General features: G+C 40.6%; 1 protein-coding gene across 3 annotated transcripts in view; it reads left to right on the top strand.

The window, feature by feature from the left end:
- The first annotated feature begins 3,291 nt into the window (after positions 1-3,291).
- Positions 3,292-20,404, top strand: part of pde1ca (phosphodiesterase 1C, calmodulin-dependent a) — a 30,775-nt gene continuing 13,662 nt past the window's right edge. Inside the window, exons 1-6 of one of the 3 annotated variants that reach the window (XM_042510765.2) lie at positions 3,292-3,752; positions 9,723-9,773; positions 10,178-10,337; positions 14,090-14,203; positions 16,497-16,673; positions 17,887-17,953. In XM_042510765.2, coding sequence (XP_042366699.2) covers positions 3,668-3,752; positions 9,723-9,773; positions 10,178-10,337; positions 14,090-14,203; positions 16,497-16,673; positions 17,887-17,953 — 654 coding nt within the window. In that variant the 5' untranslated portion in view covers positions 3,292-3,667. Of the gene's footprint in view, positions 3,753-8,888; positions 8,966-9,722; positions 9,774-10,177; positions 10,338-13,490; positions 13,974-14,089; positions 14,204-16,496; positions 16,674-17,886; positions 17,954-20,404 lie in introns of those variants that run through there. The other 2 variants (XM_088072074.1, XM_088072073.1) reach the window with 2 other exon arrangements.

The raw sequence follows: 20,404 nt of genomic DNA, 5'->3' as shown, positions 1-20,404 counted from the left end.
CAAGACCTAGACTCCTGCACAAAAATCAGCTGTTTGTGGGACCCATCCACCCTGTGAGCACAGTCATGCATCTTATATTATGTGGTTACTGGCAGCTTTATTGCCTGACGCTTTCCTTCAGCTTTTCATGTGCATGCGACCGGTTCTGTCTGGCTGCATTCTCAACTGATGCTGCCCGTGTGCATTGCATGTGGACGCAACTGGCACCTTCCGGCCGTCCGCTGATGTAGTGCCAACAGTTCTATCTGAGCGCGTTCTCATCTGAGGCCATCCAGTCACATTCCGGTAGGACCTGGAAAATGTCTTTTTTGCAGAAAGCATTGACACAGCAGCTCTAAAAACAGCCAAAAATTCCCAGAAGGTCCACACATTCTGCAATATGGGACAAATGCATCTTCTGAAATATGCACTGCCTGTCAGCTATATTTGTTTTAGTGCATGTAGCCTACTGTACAAACATGTCCCAACTCACCTTTCAGGGTTATCTGAAATATTGGTAAATATATGAACTTCAACTGCAATAATTCTCAAAGACCTCTTGTATTTATAATTTAACCTTTGAAAACGATTTCATCTGCCAGCAACCTGATTATAACCAAACATACCCCCAAAATACTAACTGTATACTAACTTAGTTACTTAGCTAAACTTAGTTATTGGAAGGTCGGCAGTTTGATCGCAGACTCCTTCAGTCAACATCAAATATTCCTGGACAAGATACTGGAATGAAAGTGCTCCAGATGGTTGTTCCTTGGGTTTGTGCAGGTCCATTGTGCTTTCCAAATTGATTAATCTTAAAACAGTGTGCTTAGACCTCCCATCCAGCTACAATTTTCTTTAATTCTATGTATTTAAGGTGAGATTGTGTTGGGCAGAAGAAAGTTGTATTTTTCTGTACCTTATTTTTAGTGCTGAGAAACCTTTTTCATATTTGTATTGCACTGTAATGTTGTGTGTAATGTTGTATATACCATTTTATTTATTTAACCATAGGATTAAACAGTGAAAGGCCATAATGTTGATGGGTCAGCTTCTCCTCATTAAAAACTGTCTGGTGGACAAAGACTGCCACTAAGCCATATGACAGAAAAGTTCACTTGCTGAAAATTGCTTATCTACCAAAAAATAAATGTCTGTGCCTGATATTAATGATATCATGTACCAATTTCTGAGCACCATCTTTCAGAGTGCATATTTCTATGTTTCGTTAGAGAGTTGTGTACTGACTAATGTATCACATCCAGCATTATTTCCAAAATTTTACCTATGGCATGTTCTCTCCATGGACAGCAGTGCAGCTGCAGTGCTGGACAAGACTAACTTTATCTACAGTTTAAATTAGCAACAAAGGATTAAGGGTGTTTCTGGGGCACATAGCATATTTATCATTTATTTACCCACTTGTTTTTATGTTATTTTGAATATATATTTACGTTTTTAATGATAAATAAGGATATTACGCTTTAATGTTAAGTTATGTTTGGTATCGGTTAATGTTACAATCACTAACGGGTTGCGCATCTTTGGGAATTTTAACTTTTATTTATTTTATTTCGACAATTTGGCCTGTAACAAAACACTAGTTAAGGTTTGGAGAATTGTAACAATTGTTAGATGTAATCAATTCGGTTTCAAAGTCTCAAATTATAATGTTGTGACTGATTGTTTAGCGATTGGGGTAAGATTAGCCCCAGTAGCTAAGACCTGTTGCCATAGCAACGATTAAAATCCAGGTCAGGACCTAGGCATGAGAGGAGAGGGCAGAAATTGTTTCATTGTAAATAGAAAGTTGATACATTGTATTTAGCATAACAATATGCTTAAATAGTAAAAGGAACATGTAGGAAATTATTATTTTAATCTGTAGCATTTACAGTTTAGTTTAGCATAATCCTTGAAATAATTTAATGATCTGTAAATAGCATGTATAATTGTAATTGAGTGCAGTCTTAGAATTTTAAAAGAATGTGTAAATAACTTTTGATATATTGATATTGATTTGGGCCTGATCAGTTGGCCATTGAACAGAGAGAGAGCAACTGAAGAACAGCCAGTGATTGTTTTTTTTAAATATATATTTCTGGATAAATCTTTGATGCTTGGATATATGTCTACCCTTAGTCTGAAGTGATTCTTGGGTGCAACATTTGGATACACAAAGATAGATAACCAATGCCATTACACATTGACATCAGTATAGCTGATGAAGTCATCTGTTCCATGAATCCCACTGATTACGCTGTTCTTTTCAGAATGCATTAGAATCTGCAGATTTAATGTAAGATGGTGTTAGATGGTATATGCATCACGGACAAAACCGGGAAATGACTTACCACCAGCACCTCTGGTCCCCTCGTCTCAAAGTCAATGGGTTTTTAGAATGGGTTTTTTGTTAGGGGCCTCAAATAAGGTCTGTGGTTAACACAAGGACCAGAGACTTTCCGGTTTTGTTCAGCGCCATCAAATACTTAGAAGCATGTATGTGTCTTAAAAAAGACAATTTCCAGTCCAAGTGGCTGATAAGACTATAGAACATCATCAAGCCAAACCGCCTTGTAACAGTGGCAACGTCACTGTGTTGTAGTCCATTCATAGCCTAACGTTAGATTTTTACTGGCGATTACATGTAGGCTTTAAAAATCCTGGAAGTAGAGTTAATTTGTGAAGATTATCTTGCTGAATAAAACATGCAAGTATCATAAAAGTTTGTTTACTACAGAGCTTATTGTCTGCAATGATACAAAATCAAAAAGAAAGAAAGTAATACACTGTTTAGTTGCATGTTTCCAGTTTTTTTTAACATTATTTCAGGCACAATGAGTTAGAACAACAAATTTTATTTTGTCTTTATTTTCAAACATCAAAACAAATATCTAGCTATTTGGGGCCCAGGTGTGTTGCTCAGGACCCAAAGTAGCGCAGTGTCAAGGGCAAAGGTGTTTATATGAGCAGTTCTTGAGAAAGCCACAGTAGCAAGGACCAAGCAATCAGCCGGTTCTGGGCAGGCATGTTTTGAACAGGCACTGTACAAGTCCACATGAAACAAAATTATAGGCACAAACAAGTTAAGGAGAAGTGTTCAATCTGTGTAAGAACCTTTGAACATAAAGACTGACACGGTTCAAAGCTGCCATACGAGACACACGAAAATGAAAGGAGACGGACAGGTGGATTACAGTTCTGAGAAGACACAAAAGGAGGGAGGCGGGGACGTAGAGAGGGGGTATAAACAAGCAGGTTGTGAAGGAGGAGGAGACTAATCAACTCGCTTTAACATAGATGTGAGTGAAGTTAGCCATATAGCAGACCACAGGGGAAAAAGAAATACGTCTCCTGCTGAGTCAGCTGTGAGGGATGGAGAGAGAAAAAGGAGAGCGACAGAGTGAAAGAGCTGCTATTGTGAGTGCTCCTGCAGGATCACAGTGGCCTTGAGGGATGAAAAGCAGGCAGGAGGAGGAGGAGGGGGTGACAGCATTCCTCCTGAACACGACTGCTGAAAGCTCGGCAGCACCACCAGCCTCCAGCGGGACTTCAGCACTACCAGGGATACAGGCACTCAGAGGGGACCAGCCTCTGGGCTCACTCTTCTCCTGGGAAACTGTGCTCTGCTCTCCACACTCAGCTGCTGACACAACAGAGAGCAGAGACGAGCACATCAAGAGCCACGATGACAGAAGCCACGTCTAAAAAACAGGGATTTAAAAAGTGTCGGAGTGCCACTTTCAGCATTGATGGCTTCAGCTTCACCATAGGTAAGAGACTCTTTGCTACAGAGTGGTAGGATTTCTATGTGTGTGTCTGTGTGTGTGTGTGTGTGTGCTTGATTATGGGTGTGTGAAAGAGAGGTTTTGTTTGGTACTGCTGTGTTGCTGAACAGGTGGCATTCTTTACTCAGGGTTTATTGTATTTGCATAACAGGTGCTTACTCTCCGGGTACATTCTCCCCTGTCTGTAACATGTACTCCAATGCTCATTATGTGGAGAACTTGTACCCCTGGTCAGTCTACATTTAGATTGACAAAAGCATAACTTGATGTTACCCTTATTTGAATGTGGAAATATATATGTTTATTATAACACCAATCTGGTTAGAGAAGATGTTGGTACTCAGCTTTGTACCGTGTGCCCCACATCATACACAGTCATGTATAATTATTACACCTGGGAGAAAGCAAAACAGTGATGTGTAACCATGGTTCCAGACTACTTAACATGGGAGTCGGGGACATCTGCAAGGTCTTCTTCTTATCTTAACCTCCAGACACCCAGAGCAAAGCCACATTAAGCACACCAAGGGTGAAGAAGCTTAAGATCTCCCAAAATACCAAACCAAGGCAATACACGTGCCATGCATTTGTCAAGTTCAGTAAATGTTTCTAGCAGATGGCTGACAGCTTTAACACAATCATTATTATTTCTACATGATCCAGTCTAAAGTGTAGTTATCCAAATCCATAACACAACTCCTTTAAATATTATGTTATGTTATTATGAATGTGAATCAGCCTATATTCTGGGACCCCTTAAAACTTTCTGCTGGTTTTGGCTCCTTGGTTCCAATGGAATTTCCAGCCTGTTCTCATTCTGAAGTCATCAAATACAGCCACTTTTGCAGTGCTTTTGGTGAGAGATCCTGCAGCCAAAAGCCAACTTTTGCCGCCGCCATAATGCTGTATGGCAACTGCCGTGACAGCATGATATTTGGAAGGTCTGCATCAGTATACAGTAGAATGTTGTTGGACAGAACTTCGTATGATATTGCACTGGACAGGGTCAGCTTGAAACACTGCATGAAGGACGTAGTATAAGGAACACCAATTTCCTTAGTGGGCAGGAAGGAGGGATGATGGATTCAACAAACCCTGGACCTTCATGCAAGATTCCGGTGAGTTTGTTTTTTTTTCTACACCTTACCAAGTGTCCCTTTTTCCTAAACCAAACCATATGTGCCAGCATGTGCTATTGGTGATGTCCTGGTGTTGGTTGCTGTGTGCTTTTGTTGCTTAAACATAACCACCTGTCATGTAATCCCACCATGTGCTTTTGTTGACACATGTTCCCATCCCAAGTTATAACATATTCCTGCTTTGCAGTGGACTTCCGCATCTACATATCATGCTCTAGGTATCCCTCTTTGTCTGCTCTTCATGTTCAGATGCTGCTACTGTGATACAAATCAATACAAGCACATAGTGGCCATGGTTATGTTTAGGCACAAACAGCCCATCACAACCAATGTCACAATGTCAACAAACACACATGCTGGCACAGATGATGAGGATTAGCTAACAAAGTCATGGATGGTTGGAATTAGGTGAGGGAAGCTTATGTTAAGGTATAGAAAAACCCCCATCACACTCACAAGAAGAATCATCAGACTCCCACTTGTAAGTTTGGGGTTGTTGGACCAATCCACTGCCCCTCCCACTTGCTCATTAAATTACATTGTTACCAGCAGTTGTTCAACCTGACACTGTTTTGCCGCGTTCCATGTGGACGAGACAGGTCTTTCTAATATTGTAGAAAGCAATGGTCTTCTAACTTTGTGATATCAGTTTGTGTTTGCCCTTTCTTGTTTCAACATGACAGTGTCCCTGTACTCAAAGCCAGCTCCATACAGAAATTACTTCCCCAATAAGGTTTTGAAGATCTTGACTGGCCAACACAGAGACCTCAAACCCATCCAACACTTTTGAGATGTCAACTGTGAACCAGGCCTTATCACTCAACATCAGTGTTAGACCTCATTAATGTCATCATGATGCAAAAGGGTCCACTGGCGTTTCTGTCAGCTCCATTAAATTTGTGCTAAATTTAGGCCTTCATGTCTATTTTGCTTTGGTGTGGCTGTGAGTCTCCCATCAGGATAATTAAATTTACCAGGAAACTTACCAGGCTGTAAACTCTCCTTCTGACAACTTCTAGCTAGCTAGCTGCTTTTTTTCAAATGTAAACATCAAATATTGAGGAAAGATGGAGAAAATGGGCACCAGCTAAACTAGCATCCCTTGTGTGGGCGTTGGCTAATAAACTTCTTTCTCGCATCAGTTTCCAGGATATCAGGAACTGTAATATCCTTGGATTCAGTGAAATTCAGCAAAATACGTTATCATTTAAGCAGGTGGCTCCTTTTCTATTTGTCAATCTGAGTAAAGGACTCTGATGAGAGAAGGAGAGGCGGTGAGTGTTTTATCATGCAGATGCAAAAAAGTGGCTTTTTGTGCCAGGATTTCATGCCAAAAGCATTGCAAAAGTAAAGTTTTTTGATGACTTCAAAATAAGTGGGAAATAGCCACAAGGCTGACAATAGAAGGAATGCATACAAAAAACACAGACAGCTGTTTTGCACTTGCTTTCCCCAAATGTTACATTAGAAATGTTTTTCTCTGCTGCAGCTGTCTGTGCTATTTGACCTTTGAGAATGTGGAAAGCGGCAATAATCCCTAAATAAATGCCACCATACTGATACTAAATGGGACTTAGTCATTGTCTTACAAAATGACCCATCTGAGCATTCTCTGATAATGCCCTGCACATGTTAATACTTAAATGTGACTGCTGTGCAAGCAAATTTAATGATCCAAAGAGTGCCAGTAAAACAGCCAATCTTTCAGCCAAGCTTTCCTGGTTACAGTAAGTACATTTAAACCAAAGCTGTCCTTTTGTTTGATGAGACACACAATTAGAATGCAATATATACACAATATAGGATGATAATAATGCTAATGCTAATAGACTTTGATAATACAAAAAATATAATGCAGAATCAGTAACATGTTTTTATTCACATTAATAGAACAGAAGGTCATGTAATTTTACAGTGTGTGTGTGTGTGTGTGTGTTTACTGACTGCTGTCTCTATGGTAACAGGAAGAGATTGGGACATGACTGACATAATATTGACTGGTGCAAATAAATGTGTGTGTGTTGTCAGTTGTTAGGCAGCTGAGCTCAGGGAGTCACTATCACTAATGAAGTGGCTGTTCTTTATATCCTCCTCCTCTGCCTGATTCCAACCACGCACACACGCACGCACACACACACACACACACACACACACACGCACACACACACACACACACACACACACACAGAGACACACACATTCAGTAATCCTCTGCTCTTTCTGAGTGGCTTCCATTAAAAACAGAAAGGGTCAGGTGTCCTCCTGGGTTGCACATTGTTCTATATTTATCCATGTATGGAACATATTTACTCACTCTCTTGTACCTATTTATGTACAAGGATGGGAATTAACTGAACACATATAATTAAGTTACACATCTAAAATACAAAATGTTAGTAACTTTGTTCAGTTAAAATTACAGTTTATATCAATTGTATTCTTAAAAATCCACTGTCTTAAAAAATAGATTACTTGCAGGGATTACTTTTTACTTTTATTTGTTCTAACATCGTGACCTAACTGAATTAAATGCAAGTGGGTGTCAGTCTAATTGTATTATTTTCTAAGAAAATGTTTCAACTGGGTGTAAGCGCCTTACAGTGTTGCCAGATTTTAAATGTTAAACTATTGTACAAGAGGCTAACTGTTGTATTTTGAGAAAAAATATCATACGCCAATCACAATCACAAGAACGAATGGGTTAAATTTCTATCTTTAGTAAACAAGTATTTAAATAACTTTTTGACACATCTACAAATCTACCCATACCAACTGCCTTACATTTCTCAGTCTACAGGGCTCAGCCCACAGCTGATGTCAGTTTTTTTTTTTTTTTTTTTCCAGCATGCTGACCTAGTAGGACATCATGTGAGATGTCATGTTAACACAGATGTAGAAGCCAGGTAATAAATATATATATTAAAATGAGACGTATAAACTTAAGTGCTTATTTTTAGTGTCACAATGGTCAAATTATCGTACATTACAGCAATTTTGGAATTATTAATTGTCATACAAAGGGCAAAATTATTATAAAAATAATAATTATTGTGCATCTGGCAACACTGGTGCTGCAGCACTGCCATTCAAGCTGAACTTTTGTCAGTCGTCTGTTTCTATTTATTCCTGTTACTCACTTTGAAAGCTCTGGAATGGATCATGGATGGATTCAAAAAGTTGAAATGAGGAGCTGTCAGTATGATACCTCCTTATTTTACTACAAAAATCTAAATAAGGTGTCAGCTGGCTAGAGGGAGATCGCCAGGGACCTGAACATCTCTGGTAAATTTCAAATGCTCTTGACAAGGTACCTGGTGTTGGCTTATTGTTTGCCATTTTCAGTAAATATCACAGTGTAAAACCTGTGTTTTCTATTTAAAAAACAAACATGAAAAGACAGCAAGCACTCACTCATTTTGTAACTGGTTATGTCTCAAGCTGAACACAGTTGATATTTGGGTTTATGTGGTTTGTTTACATGACATAACAGTAGTGCATATTTAACAGATTCAGTTTGGACTAATAGTGACACTCGCTTGCTCACAGGACACAGTGTGAAATCCATATGAGGCATTCCTCAAAAACAGATATAAGGAAAAAAACGTTTGTGCATTGCAGCTGTAGCAAGACAATGACAAAGGAGATAAACTGCCAGTTGTGTTTTTTTGCATGAAAATATTAGACCCAGACCAAAGAGCTCAGCAAGACAATTTTGAATTTGATTATTTTTTTGCCTTTTTTATTGGATAGGACACTGTCATGTCAAGGAAATTATGTTAAGATGTTTTTTTTTGTCTTGTGATTTCCTGTTTTATTTTGAAATCCTAACTCTCCTCTCATTTCAGGTCACCCATGTCCTCCCTTTGTGTGTTTTCCCGCCAGTGTGATTGTCGGCCCTGTCCTGATTGTCTCCACCTGTTTCCCCTTACCTTGTGTATATATAGTCTGCGTCTCCCTTTGTTCTGTGCCAGTTTGTCTCGTCCAGTCTGCCAGTGAACCATCGCCTTACCTATGCCCAAGTCAAGTTTTTGTTGTTCCTTGCTCAATTGCATTGTTCAGGTTTGAAACCTATTTTCATTTGATACTTTGTTGAACTCTTTTTTTCTTGTACCTCATTTGAGTGATTTTTTGTTGATACTTTGTTTCCTCTTCCAAGTGATTTTGAGTTTTGCTTCTGCCTTTGTGAAAACTTTGCTGCTGCCTTTAAAAATAAAGTGTTTTTGACTTTTTGATACCTGGTGTCGTGCATTTGGGTTCAATTCCAGTTCCGTCTTGTCAGACAGTATGAGTGTGAAAGGGGGGGAGAGAGGGGAAGGCATGCAGCAAAGGGTCACAGGTTGGATTAAAAACCAACAGCTGCTGCAGCAAGGACAAAGCCTTTGTACATGGGGTGCTTGCTCTGCCAAGTGAGCTTGGGTGCCCAAAGATTATTTTGTATTAAGTAATTTGTGGTGGAATATGCTTTCAAAGTAATCCTCCCAACATTGTTGCTGTATGTTGCATGTGCGACGTAATTTTAGTTACTTAATTTGTCTTAATTTGGTTGGAGACCAGCAAGGTTAATAAATTAAGTACATGAAACCTTTTATATTTGTTTTTGGTTAGTGTTTGGAGTTGCCAACAGGCACATTTACAGAGTGTAGCTTCACACAGTCCTGCACACTCATGTGGGTGTTAACATGCACTGTAGCTGATTTCACCTCTGCTCAGGTTGCTTGATGCATTGAGGTTCATGGCTGTATGAGGCATTTAAATGTCTGACTTGTATTACTAATGACAATGTAAAATTAAAATATGCTGATTCTTCAATATACAGTTGCCAATGAGGCGGGGGAAAGCAACCGCCATCGACTCGCAGGCTTTGCACGTGAGTTCACCAAAGTTATTTTTTTTCCCTACAACACCAGGATGCTGTGTAAAATATAAATAATAACACATTGTCCGCTTTGCAAATGTTTTCGCAAGCATGAAATTCTGAATAAATGCATTATTTGCAAAAAATGTTTATATATATATATATATCAGCTTTAAGAATAAATGTGCTGTCTATGGACTGTATTTGACTGAATATAGTTGAAAAGAATTTTCCAATCATTGCATTTTTTTTATTTTTTATTTTTTTTACAGTTTTACAAAGAATCCCAAAATATTTGGAATTGGTGTTGTATTTCAACTCACTATCCTGAGGTGTGCAATAGAGATGTTACGTGGTGGTATGGTTAAAGATACAAAGAAAAGCAGGCAAAAGATGTTGGTTTGAAATTTTTTTAGGCTCACAGTCCCAGAATGCACTCTGTACTGCTGTCACAGCTGGCCTTGGCATCACTGAACACAAAGGGATTCTGGTTGACCCACGCAGCGCTGAGGAAATCCTGGCTGATGAGCTGCCGCTGCCTGACGGCCTTGGTGCCATGGAAAAGACTGCTATCAGGTCTGACACACACACACACACACGAACAACACTTACAGAAACTCAAACAATCACGATGTACAAAGGCATCATTTCTAGAGTATCCATAGCAAATTTCATGCAAGTCTGTAGCTGACAGATGAAGATACACATTGGTCCTTGGATCCTGGCTGTTTGGGTCTGATTATTGAATCCGCCAAGTTCTGGAAGTTTTAAAACATCTCAGTATTTTCATCTGCAGTGAGGTGGGAGATGCATCATTTGGACATTTGGCAAGACTGACGCTGTTTAAACCTGGTACTGGCATGCATTTTGGTGATCCAAACCCAAGTAGACAGCAGAGAAACATCACCGTTCATACCCAATCCGAAACATGCGTCTTCAGCTGACCAGTTGTGTTCAGATTTCATTTCAGTTCCGCACACAGTTATTACATCCGCACTTTTCCTAGCTGCTTTTGTAGCTGCTCGCTACTCATGCTTGCAGGTGTGTCAGTACAGCTGGAGATATTCAGTGTTTAGTGGAATTCGACACATCTCCTGTCGGGCAAAACAAGGGCAACACTTTGTCCAACACAACATGAAATAGGTAAGTTAAAAAACGTGCTGTCTTCATAATAACCACCATGTCTTGCACTGATGACATATTTCTCGACGGAGACGGATCATGACAGTGTTAGCATTCATACTACAATAGACATGCTCAAATGTGTGGCAGACCACCTCAGCAAGTGGTTTAAGTCAGTGGTTCTCAAATGGGGGTACGAGTACCCCTGGGGGTACGTGGAGGTACTGGGGGAAAATTATTTTGTAAAAAGTACGATAAAATATAAATGTGTGTTCATGCACTGAATTTTATATTCAATATTTAGTTTCAATATCCTTTAAAATAAAACTGCCCCCCCCCACCAAGTTAGTTTGACCCACTGACCCAGCGCACTCGTCAACGACCTGTCGTTACCGGATAACACTGTTACTATGGAGACGTGGCTAAAGCGCAGCAGCAATGCTGCTGAAAGTACGGATAAACAAGTGAAAAAGAAGGCAAAACCAGAGCCGACGAAGTACAGAAAGTACATGGAAGAGTATGTTTTAATGGGATTTACGTCCACGAGCTCTGACCCACCACAGGCACGGTGTTTTTTTTTGCGGGGAGAAATTAGCCAACGCTAGCATGAAGCCGGCACATCTCCAGCGGCATCTCACCACAAAACATGGATGTCACGTTGGTAAGCCACCAGAGTTCTTCAGGAGAAAACTTTCTGACTTCAAGTCATCCCAAGCCACAATGCGAAAAGCCTCCACTACATCAGCCAAAGCCCTGGAGGCTTCTTACGCGGTGTCTTTGCTCGTTGCTAAAGCCAAAAAACCGTTCACCATAGCGGAAGACCTACTGCTCCCCGCCGCTGTTGTATTGGCCGAAACTATGCTGGACAAAAAATCAGCGGATACATTAAAAACTGTGCCTCTGTCTAATGACACCGTTTGCCGCAGAATAGATAACATGGGCACGGACATTGTCGAATAAGTTGTGGGGAAACTTGGCGACTCATTTTCACTGCAGCTGGATGAATCCACAGATGTGAGTGGAAATGCGCAACTTGTTGCATTTGTAAGATACGTTGACACGGACGACATCTGTGAACACATTCTATTCTGCAAAGAAATGGAGGGGCGAACAACCGGAGAGGACATTTTTAATGTCGTTAACATGTTTTTCACCGAAAACGCTATCAGCGGGAAATCCTGCAGCAGCGTCTGCACAGATGCGGCTGCATCAATAACGGGCAGCGCGAAAGGGCTCATAGCGCGGATTAAAAAAGAAAACCCCGACATCAAGTGGACGCACTGTGTGATACACAGGGAAGCGCTAGCGTCCAAGAAAATGAGCCCTGTGTTGCACGATGTTTTGAACGACAGCATTAAAGTTATAAACTTCATCAAGTCAAGGCCACTTAACGCACGTTTGTTCCGCAGCCTCTGTGAAAATACGGGAGCTGAACACACAGAACTGCTCCTGCATACTGAAGTGCGCTGGCTGTCTCGTGGAAGAATACTGAACAGGCTGTTTGAGTTGCGAGCTGAAGTGCACACCTTCCTGACAGAGCACGGATCTCCCCATGCCACCTTGTTTGAGAACACGGACTGGCTTGCAAAGCTTTGCTATCTGGCAGATATATTCAGGAAACTGAATGAACTGAATATGTCCCTGCAGGGCAAGGACACCAGCATCCTGAACCTGTATGACAAGGTGGGTGGTTTCCTGAAGAAAGCAGAGATGTGGAAAAGGGCATGTGATCAGGAGGATTTCACCTGCTTTCCTCAACTGGATGCTTTTCTCTCCAATGAGGATGTGGCGACAGCTCTGGTGAAGTTAGTCATAGTGGGACATTTGGCTAACTTGATCAGTGGTTTTCACTCCTACTTTGCTGACATGGATGAGAAATCTGCACAGCTGGATTGGGTGAGAAACCCATTTCTCTTGTATGAAGCAAACAGAAGCAAGCTTCCTGTCACTCATCAGGAAAAACTGATGGAAGTAGCATCTGACCGTGGCCTGCAGATGAAGTTTGGTGCATCCACTCTCACACAGTTTTGGGTGTGTGTGAGGCAGGAGCACCCTGAGCTGGGACAGAAAGCTTTGGAGCAGCTGCTACCCTTTGCATCCACATATTTATGTGAGGCCTCCTTCTCAGCAATGATGCTGATCAAAACAAAGCAAAGAAACAGACTGTGCCTGGAGAAGAGCTTGATCACTGCAGTTGCCTCCCTGCCACCAAGAATGACAAAGATCCTCAGTGAGGTGCAAGCCCATATTTCCCACTAAAATGTACTGAGTACATTTTTTTCCTGTTCATAAATCACTGCGTTACATGCTGTTCAAATCAAATCAAATGTTCAATGCAAAGTGATTAAAGTGCAGTCTTCTTTTTTTGATCCTAAAAGAGGTAACGTTAATTATGTTTTGTGAGCAAATCTTTATTTATTAAGTTAATTTATTTTTTAAACAAAATATTATTTATTTATAATTAAGTTATAGATGTATTTCTGTGAACACATTTTTGTTATTTATGTATATTTTTTATTTTGTACCATTACAGAGACCAATATAAATTAGCAGCGTTTTGCATATTTGAGTTTTGACGGTGACCACCTTCCTGGTGGTCACCGTCTTCTGTTTTTCTTTTTTGTTTCTACATGCAATGTTTGCAATATGAATGTATTTGTCAGGTTCACTGACATAAGTTGTTTGGCTTTAATAAATCAGACATTGATTTTACAGCACTGTACCTCTTTTTTCTTCCAAAAATGTTTTGCCCATGTCAGGGGGTACTTGACTAAAAATATATTTCTAAGGGGGTACATCACTGAAAAAAGTTTGAGAACCACTGGTTTAAGTGATCAGATCAGAAAAGTGTCTTTGTGGCTTTTAACACCTGCATTTCATGCTGTCCACTTCTGATCAGATCACCTGAGATGCATCTTAATGCCATGTCTTCACAGGGTGTTTGTTTTAATAATCCCAAATTTTGCTTGGAAGGTGGCCCCTGAAACAGACTGTAGAAATGAGTTCAATTTTAAAGGATGCTTTTTAATTTAAAGGTTAACAACTACACAAGAGTGTCATCAGCCGTCAAAATCTTCACATCATGAATGAGTGAGTAAGTTGTAATGCTGCTGTGTGTCTGGTATATTTTCTCCTCTTACCCTGACCTCTAATTCTATGCCTATGTATGCCCGGGCAGGTGTTGGTGTGACGGTTCTGTGTTGCAGGTTGCGATGTCTTGTAAAGCAGCTGGAGAGGGGGGAGGCGTCTGTGGTGGATCTGAAGAAAAACCTGGAGTATGCTGCCTCAGTCCTTGAATCTCTGTACATTGAGGAAACCAGGCAAGAGATTTCAGCTCAGTACTGCTTTTATCACACCAGACTTATGCATGCACTGTGTCATACCAAAAGCTCATTTTTGTTTTACAACAAGTGGATACTTGTTGAAAAAAGGCTGAATAATGCTTCTACCTGTCCGAATTGATTTACTGATTAATTGTCTTTTGAGCAGTGGTGTGAGAAGTGCTACTATATTAAGACTTTTCAATACAATATAAGTACTTAAATTTGGGATTAAATCATTCCTATACAAAAATTGTCATCAAGTAGTCTGCTTAGAGTGTTCATTTTGGGTCTTTTCACACATGACAACATCTAGACAGATCATTTCAAACTCATGAATTCTTTGCAGCTAATGACCGTGTGATTGGCTCACTACCACCGCAGCTATCAGCTATAGTCAGTTTCTGTATCACTTTTAAGGGTACTAGTATTGGTACTAGTAACAACACTAACCTGAATATGTTCAAAAAATATAGTTTTTTGCTGGATCACCTGTATTCACCTTCTGCCTGAAATGTTCCATTGTAGTGCCTGTCGTTTAAGCTGTCCTCCCAAAAAAGCCTGCTTTAATTGGTCAGCATGTCGGGGGTCTTCCACATCTGCACTTTGCGTGATTCTGCACCATCATTGAAGTGGGGAAATGACAATACCAGAGACCAGCAGCACAATCTACTGTGAAAAATCACCAATAAAAGCATCTAAACCAAAATCTTCACAATATCATCTGAAATTAGGGAAAAATTAACATTTGCAACCAGATAACATGTTTTCCCGATATTAACATGTAGCTACATGTAGCAGTGTATGTAATGTAAACACTTGCAGTAGCCTGTCTGGTGCACATGACCATATCAAGAAATCCCTCATGAACTGACATCAGCTTGTCAATGCAAATGTAAAAATAACAGTTGGAAACAGAGTATTCAGAATGATGTTTACATCGCGATATGAAACTCTGGCCACATCAAATATTTAACATCTGACAATGTAACTTTTTATGTATGACAGAAAATAAGAAAAGCATAGTAGGTCCTCTTCAAAGGATAGTAATGATACTGAGCAAACACTTGCAGGACTGGGATACCATAACCCTCCCCATGAATGTGTACATTTGGGACACAGAAGAGCAAGGGAGACTGGAAAAAAATAAAAAATGAATAAACAGTTGTTTAAGAAACGATTGTTGACCTAAAGCTTTGGGCTGTGCAGCTTTAATCAGCATTAATGACAATATATTTATGACCACATGATGATTTATGATATAATCAAAGTTCACAGATCCCGTAGAGCTACAAAATGTATAAAAGTAGAAAAAACAAATCATTCACAGTTTTGAAAAAGACCTGGAGAGAAGTGGACCGAGTAACTGGCTGTACTGTTGTCATTACTTAGCAATACTGCTGGTAGGGTTTTGAACACTTAAATACTGCATGCTCAATTACTCTTTGAAAAACCTAAAGTCATGTGAAAAGTGTCATGTGAATGCCACGTCAATTCCAATAGTTGACAATTCCATACTAAAAGACAGGTGTAATACAATAACGGCTATCTACTTTGAATTAAGTTTAATTTTTTTGCTCCCACAACATTGGCAAACATTATCTAAAAGTTGGAATAATGTTTTAAAGAACATTACATTAATATTATTTAAAGAACATTTTAATCTAATGCTCAAAGAATGTTTTCAGGATGTTAGTTATTTTAAATAATGTTCCTACAAGGTTAAATGCTGACTAAGATGTCACGTTTTGGAACATTCTGAAGATGTTTTGTTGATGTTAAGAGGTGACAGGTCATAGAATGTAAAACATTGTCATAATGTTACATGACAACAAAAAAAGGACATTTTCAAAGTAACATTTAGAACATGTTTTTTTATGGAAATGCAATGTAATATGGTATGTTAACAAATATATATATATATATATATATATATATATATATAGTATATATATATATATATATATATAGTATATATATATATATATAAATAAATGAAATTGTTATCCTAACTTTAAGGAGAACATTCTGGGAACTAAAAGAAAACTTGCTGCTTAAAACATTGCATTGGTTGCATTGCATTTTTAGAATGTTAGAATGAAACATTGCTAGCTTACAACAGACAGAAACCATCTACTTTTCTGAAAAAGTAAAGTCATCAATTACCAGCTGTGGAGAGAGAGAGTGTGTGTTCAATAAACATTAATAGAGCAACTGCGAAGTCATAAATAGTATGTTGAAGTTGTACATCATTTAAGTTTGTGTTGTTTTGTGAATGTGTGCCGCCCTGCAGGCGGCTGGTGGATCCAGAGGATGAGCTGAGTAACATCCAGTCGGACTCAGTGCCATCAGAGGTTCGGGACTGGCTGGCTTCCACTTTCACCCGGCAGAGAGGTCTGCGCCGTAACGAAGATAAGCCACGCTTCCGCAGCATCGTCCATGCCGTGCAGGCGGGCATCTTTGTGGAGAGGTTTGGTTTGTTGGGTCTGCGCTGTTAAAATGTTTCTGGTTTAAACCTACTGTGTAATTATTCAATGATAAGCTTGGAAGTGGAGCCAGTGTGACATTGTTAACAGTCTGAAGTGCACACATAAGTGTTTACATTTATGATAGGGTTTCATTCACATAAGTTCATATTCAGTTCAACATCCACACTGACCTGCAACAACAGAAAACTAACTGATGCTTGACTACTTATTTGGTGTTTCATGACAGCTGTTCACACAGTGGGGTAGTTGGCATTTCATTCTGTTATCGGTCATCAGGTGACTGACTGTACATGAATAAAAATAGTCACAAGAGTCTCAATTTGGCAACAGAATACACTACATCTCTATACAAGCTGGACAAGCGACCACTTGTAATCATACTTGAGTTTCCTGTGGAAACATACTTGCACATAATTAGTGCACTTGTGCATCACCCTCCTTCTAATATTTCTCCTGGGCTTTGATAGATACTATGTAAAAAAAAACAGCATGTTTCAGAAAACACAGACTCTTCAGAAACACTATAGTTTATTCACCTAATTTTATGTAACTGGCGTCCATCTAGAATTTTGGCTAAAATGTCTGCCATGATGCAAGTCATTGTTTTTAAAATGCTTTCTAACTTATGTTTTAACTGAGGATCCCTCCGCTGCTGGAACAGTGACGTGCAATGCAAAAGTCATTGAATGAACATATGACTGAATGGTAATCCTCTACAAGCATATTCACCTTCATGCTCCTTACATTGATTCCATCTGGCCACGTCTGATGATGCAGGAGCCCTCTGGTGGTCCAGGGGCATATATTAAAAACACAACCTGTTTGGTTCGCAACCCTATTTTCAACTGCTGCTATCCAGGGATATCATGTGCACACAAACGTGCCTTTTGGTGTTGCGACTGTATATCAGAAGCTCTGTCGAAGCAGTGGTATTTGATGAGCTCTGAATGAGAACGGGCTGATATTATTATCCCTAGGTTGTGGTGTCACCAGCTAGACTCACTGCCAACTGATAACCTATAGTGAATGTAGAAACTAGAAGAACTGCATCTTCTTTTCTCTGTAAGTTGATAAGAACATATGATCGGCAATTTTAAAAAACAAAAGGAAAAAGAAAAAAACACTAGTCAGTGTAGCATTCAGTGTGTTTTGGCTTGTTTTGTGCTGTGGTTTATGTCCATGAGTATATTTCAGGATGTACAGACGAACCTCCAACATGGCTGGTCTTACGTATCCCCCAGATGTCATCACTGTGCTCAAGGTATTAATATTTGAATGTCTATCTGTGTATGGTGAAAACCTTGTACTAGATTCATTTGCAAATTGAGGCAATAGTTCAGGGATCACACCACAACATGCAAATTCTATGCATTTTTAAAATACAAGGCACTGCGAAAAATAAAGGGAACACTTAAATCACACATCCCAGATCTCGATGAATGAAATATTCCATTTCAAAATCTTTATTGATAACATAGTGTAATTCATTGTAACTGCTTGACCTCGTAAGGGTTGCGGGGGCGCTGGAGCCAATCCCAGCTGTCATCGGGCGGAAGGCAGGGCACACCCTGGACTGGTCGGCATACTATCGCAGGGCTGACACATATAGACAGACAACCTTTCACGCTCACAGTCACACCTAAGGGCAATTTAGAGTCACCAATTAACCTGAGCTGCAAGTCTTTGGACTGTGGGAGGAAGCTGGAGACCCCAGAACCCACGAAGATACAGGGAGAACATGCAAACTCTGCACAGAAGGGCCCCCGCCCACGGACCAAACCCCGTTCCAACCCTCTTGCTGTGAAGCAACAGTGCTAACCACGACGCCAACGTGCCGCCCAACATTGTGAACAAAATAATGTACGAACGATCAATGGAAACCCAAATCATTAACCCAATGAGGACTGGATTCAGAATCATACTCAAAATCAAAGGGGAAAAATGAGATCACAGGCTAATCCAACTTCTGTGAATTTCCTCAAGACAACTCATAATGTGGCTCAGTAGTGTGTATGGCCTCCGCGTGCCTGTATGCACTACCTACATCTGGGCATGCTCCTGATGGATGGTCTCTTGGGGGATCTCCTCCCAGACCTGGATCAGGGCATCAGTCAGCTCCTGGACAGTCTGTGGCGTTACGTGGCAGTGGTGGATGCCACGATAAATGATGTCTCAGATGTGCTCCATTGGATTCAGGTCTGGGGAACGCACAGGCTCTAGTCAGTAGTATCAATGCCTTCGTCATCCAGGAACTGCTGACACTCCAGCCACATGAGGCCAGGCATTGTCATGCACCAGAAGGAACCCAGGGCCCATTGCACCACCATATGGTCTGACATGGGTCTGAGGATCTCATCCCGATACCTAACAGCAGTCAGGGTACCTCTGGCTAGCACGTGGAGGTCTGTGCGGCCCTTCATGGATATGCCTCCACAGACCATCAGTGACCCACCCCCAAAGCGGTCATGCTGGAGGATGTTCCAGGCAGCAGAATGTTCTCCACGACGTCTGCAGACTGTCTCACATCTGTCACATGTGTTCAGTGTGAACCTGCTCTCATCTGTGAAGAGAACAGGGCGCCAATGGAAAAGCTGCCAATTCTGGTGTTCTCTGGCAAATGCCGTTTGGGCTGCACAGTGCCAGGCTGTGAGCACAGGCCCCACTTGTGGACGTCGGCCCCTGATTCATGGAGTCTGATTTTGACAGTTGCGCACGAATGGCCTGCTGTAGGTCATTTTGTAGGGCTCTGGCAGTGCTCCTCCTGTTCCTCCTTGCACAAAGAAGCAGATAGCGGTCTTGGTGCTGGGTTGTTGCCCTCCTACGGCCCTCTCCACCTCTCCTGGTGTACTGGCCTGTCTCCTGGTATCTCCTCCACGCTCTTGACCCTGTGCTGAGGGACAACCCAAACCATCTGGCCACGGTGCATATGGATGTGCCATTCTGGAGGAGCTGCACTACCTGAGCAACTTCTGTGGTCTGCAGATACTGCCTCATATTACCACTAGTGGCGAGTGCACTGGAAAAATGCAAAACTAGCCAAGAATCAGCTAGAAAGGATAAGGAGAGGGAAATGGTCTGTGGCAACCACCTGCAAAACCATTCCTTAATAGGGGTTATTTTGCTAATTGCCTCTCCTTTCCACCTGATGTCTGTCCCATTTGCACAACAGCACGTGAAACTGATTCAAAATTATTATTGCTTTCTAACTGGACAGGTTGACATCCCGGAAGTGTGATTGACATGGAGTTACACTGTGATGATTATACTGTATGTTCCCTTTATTTTTTGAGCAGTGTGTATTCTGTAGATAAGGTTTGCTGCTAGGCTAATTCTGATTCTAAGTGCTTTATCATAGGCACCTTGCCTTGCTTGAATTTCTTGAAGATGTTTCACCTCTTATCTGAGAGGCTTCTTCAATTCTCTTACAGAAGCCTCTTACAACCCTTTCCACCAACATGGAATAAGTTCAGTTCTGGTTCCCACATCTAATTTTGTACTGTTTAAAGCATTTTGACCAAAAATATACTGGGAACTGGAAAATTGGTTTTCATGTGAAACTAAAAAATGGTAAGTTTTCCTTAAACCGAAGCACAAACTATGACATCAGTGGGTGTGTCATGTTGTACATGTTGGAAAGAGAGAGGCAACAAAGGAGCAGTTGAGTGAGAGATCATCACAAAGGAAGAAGAGCATGCAGTTTCATAAAAGCTGG

Source organism: Plectropomus leopardus, chromosome 21, assembly GCF_026936395.1.
Source record: "Plectropomus leopardus strain MGB_pleo_1.0 chromosome 21, ASM2693639v1, whole genome shotgun sequence".
Taxonomy (NCBI): Eukaryota; Metazoa; Chordata; class Actinopteri; order Perciformes; family Serranidae; genus Plectropomus; species Plectropomus leopardus.
Note: the sequence above shows the minus strand (reverse complement) of the source record. Positions and strands in the feature narration are given on the sequence as shown.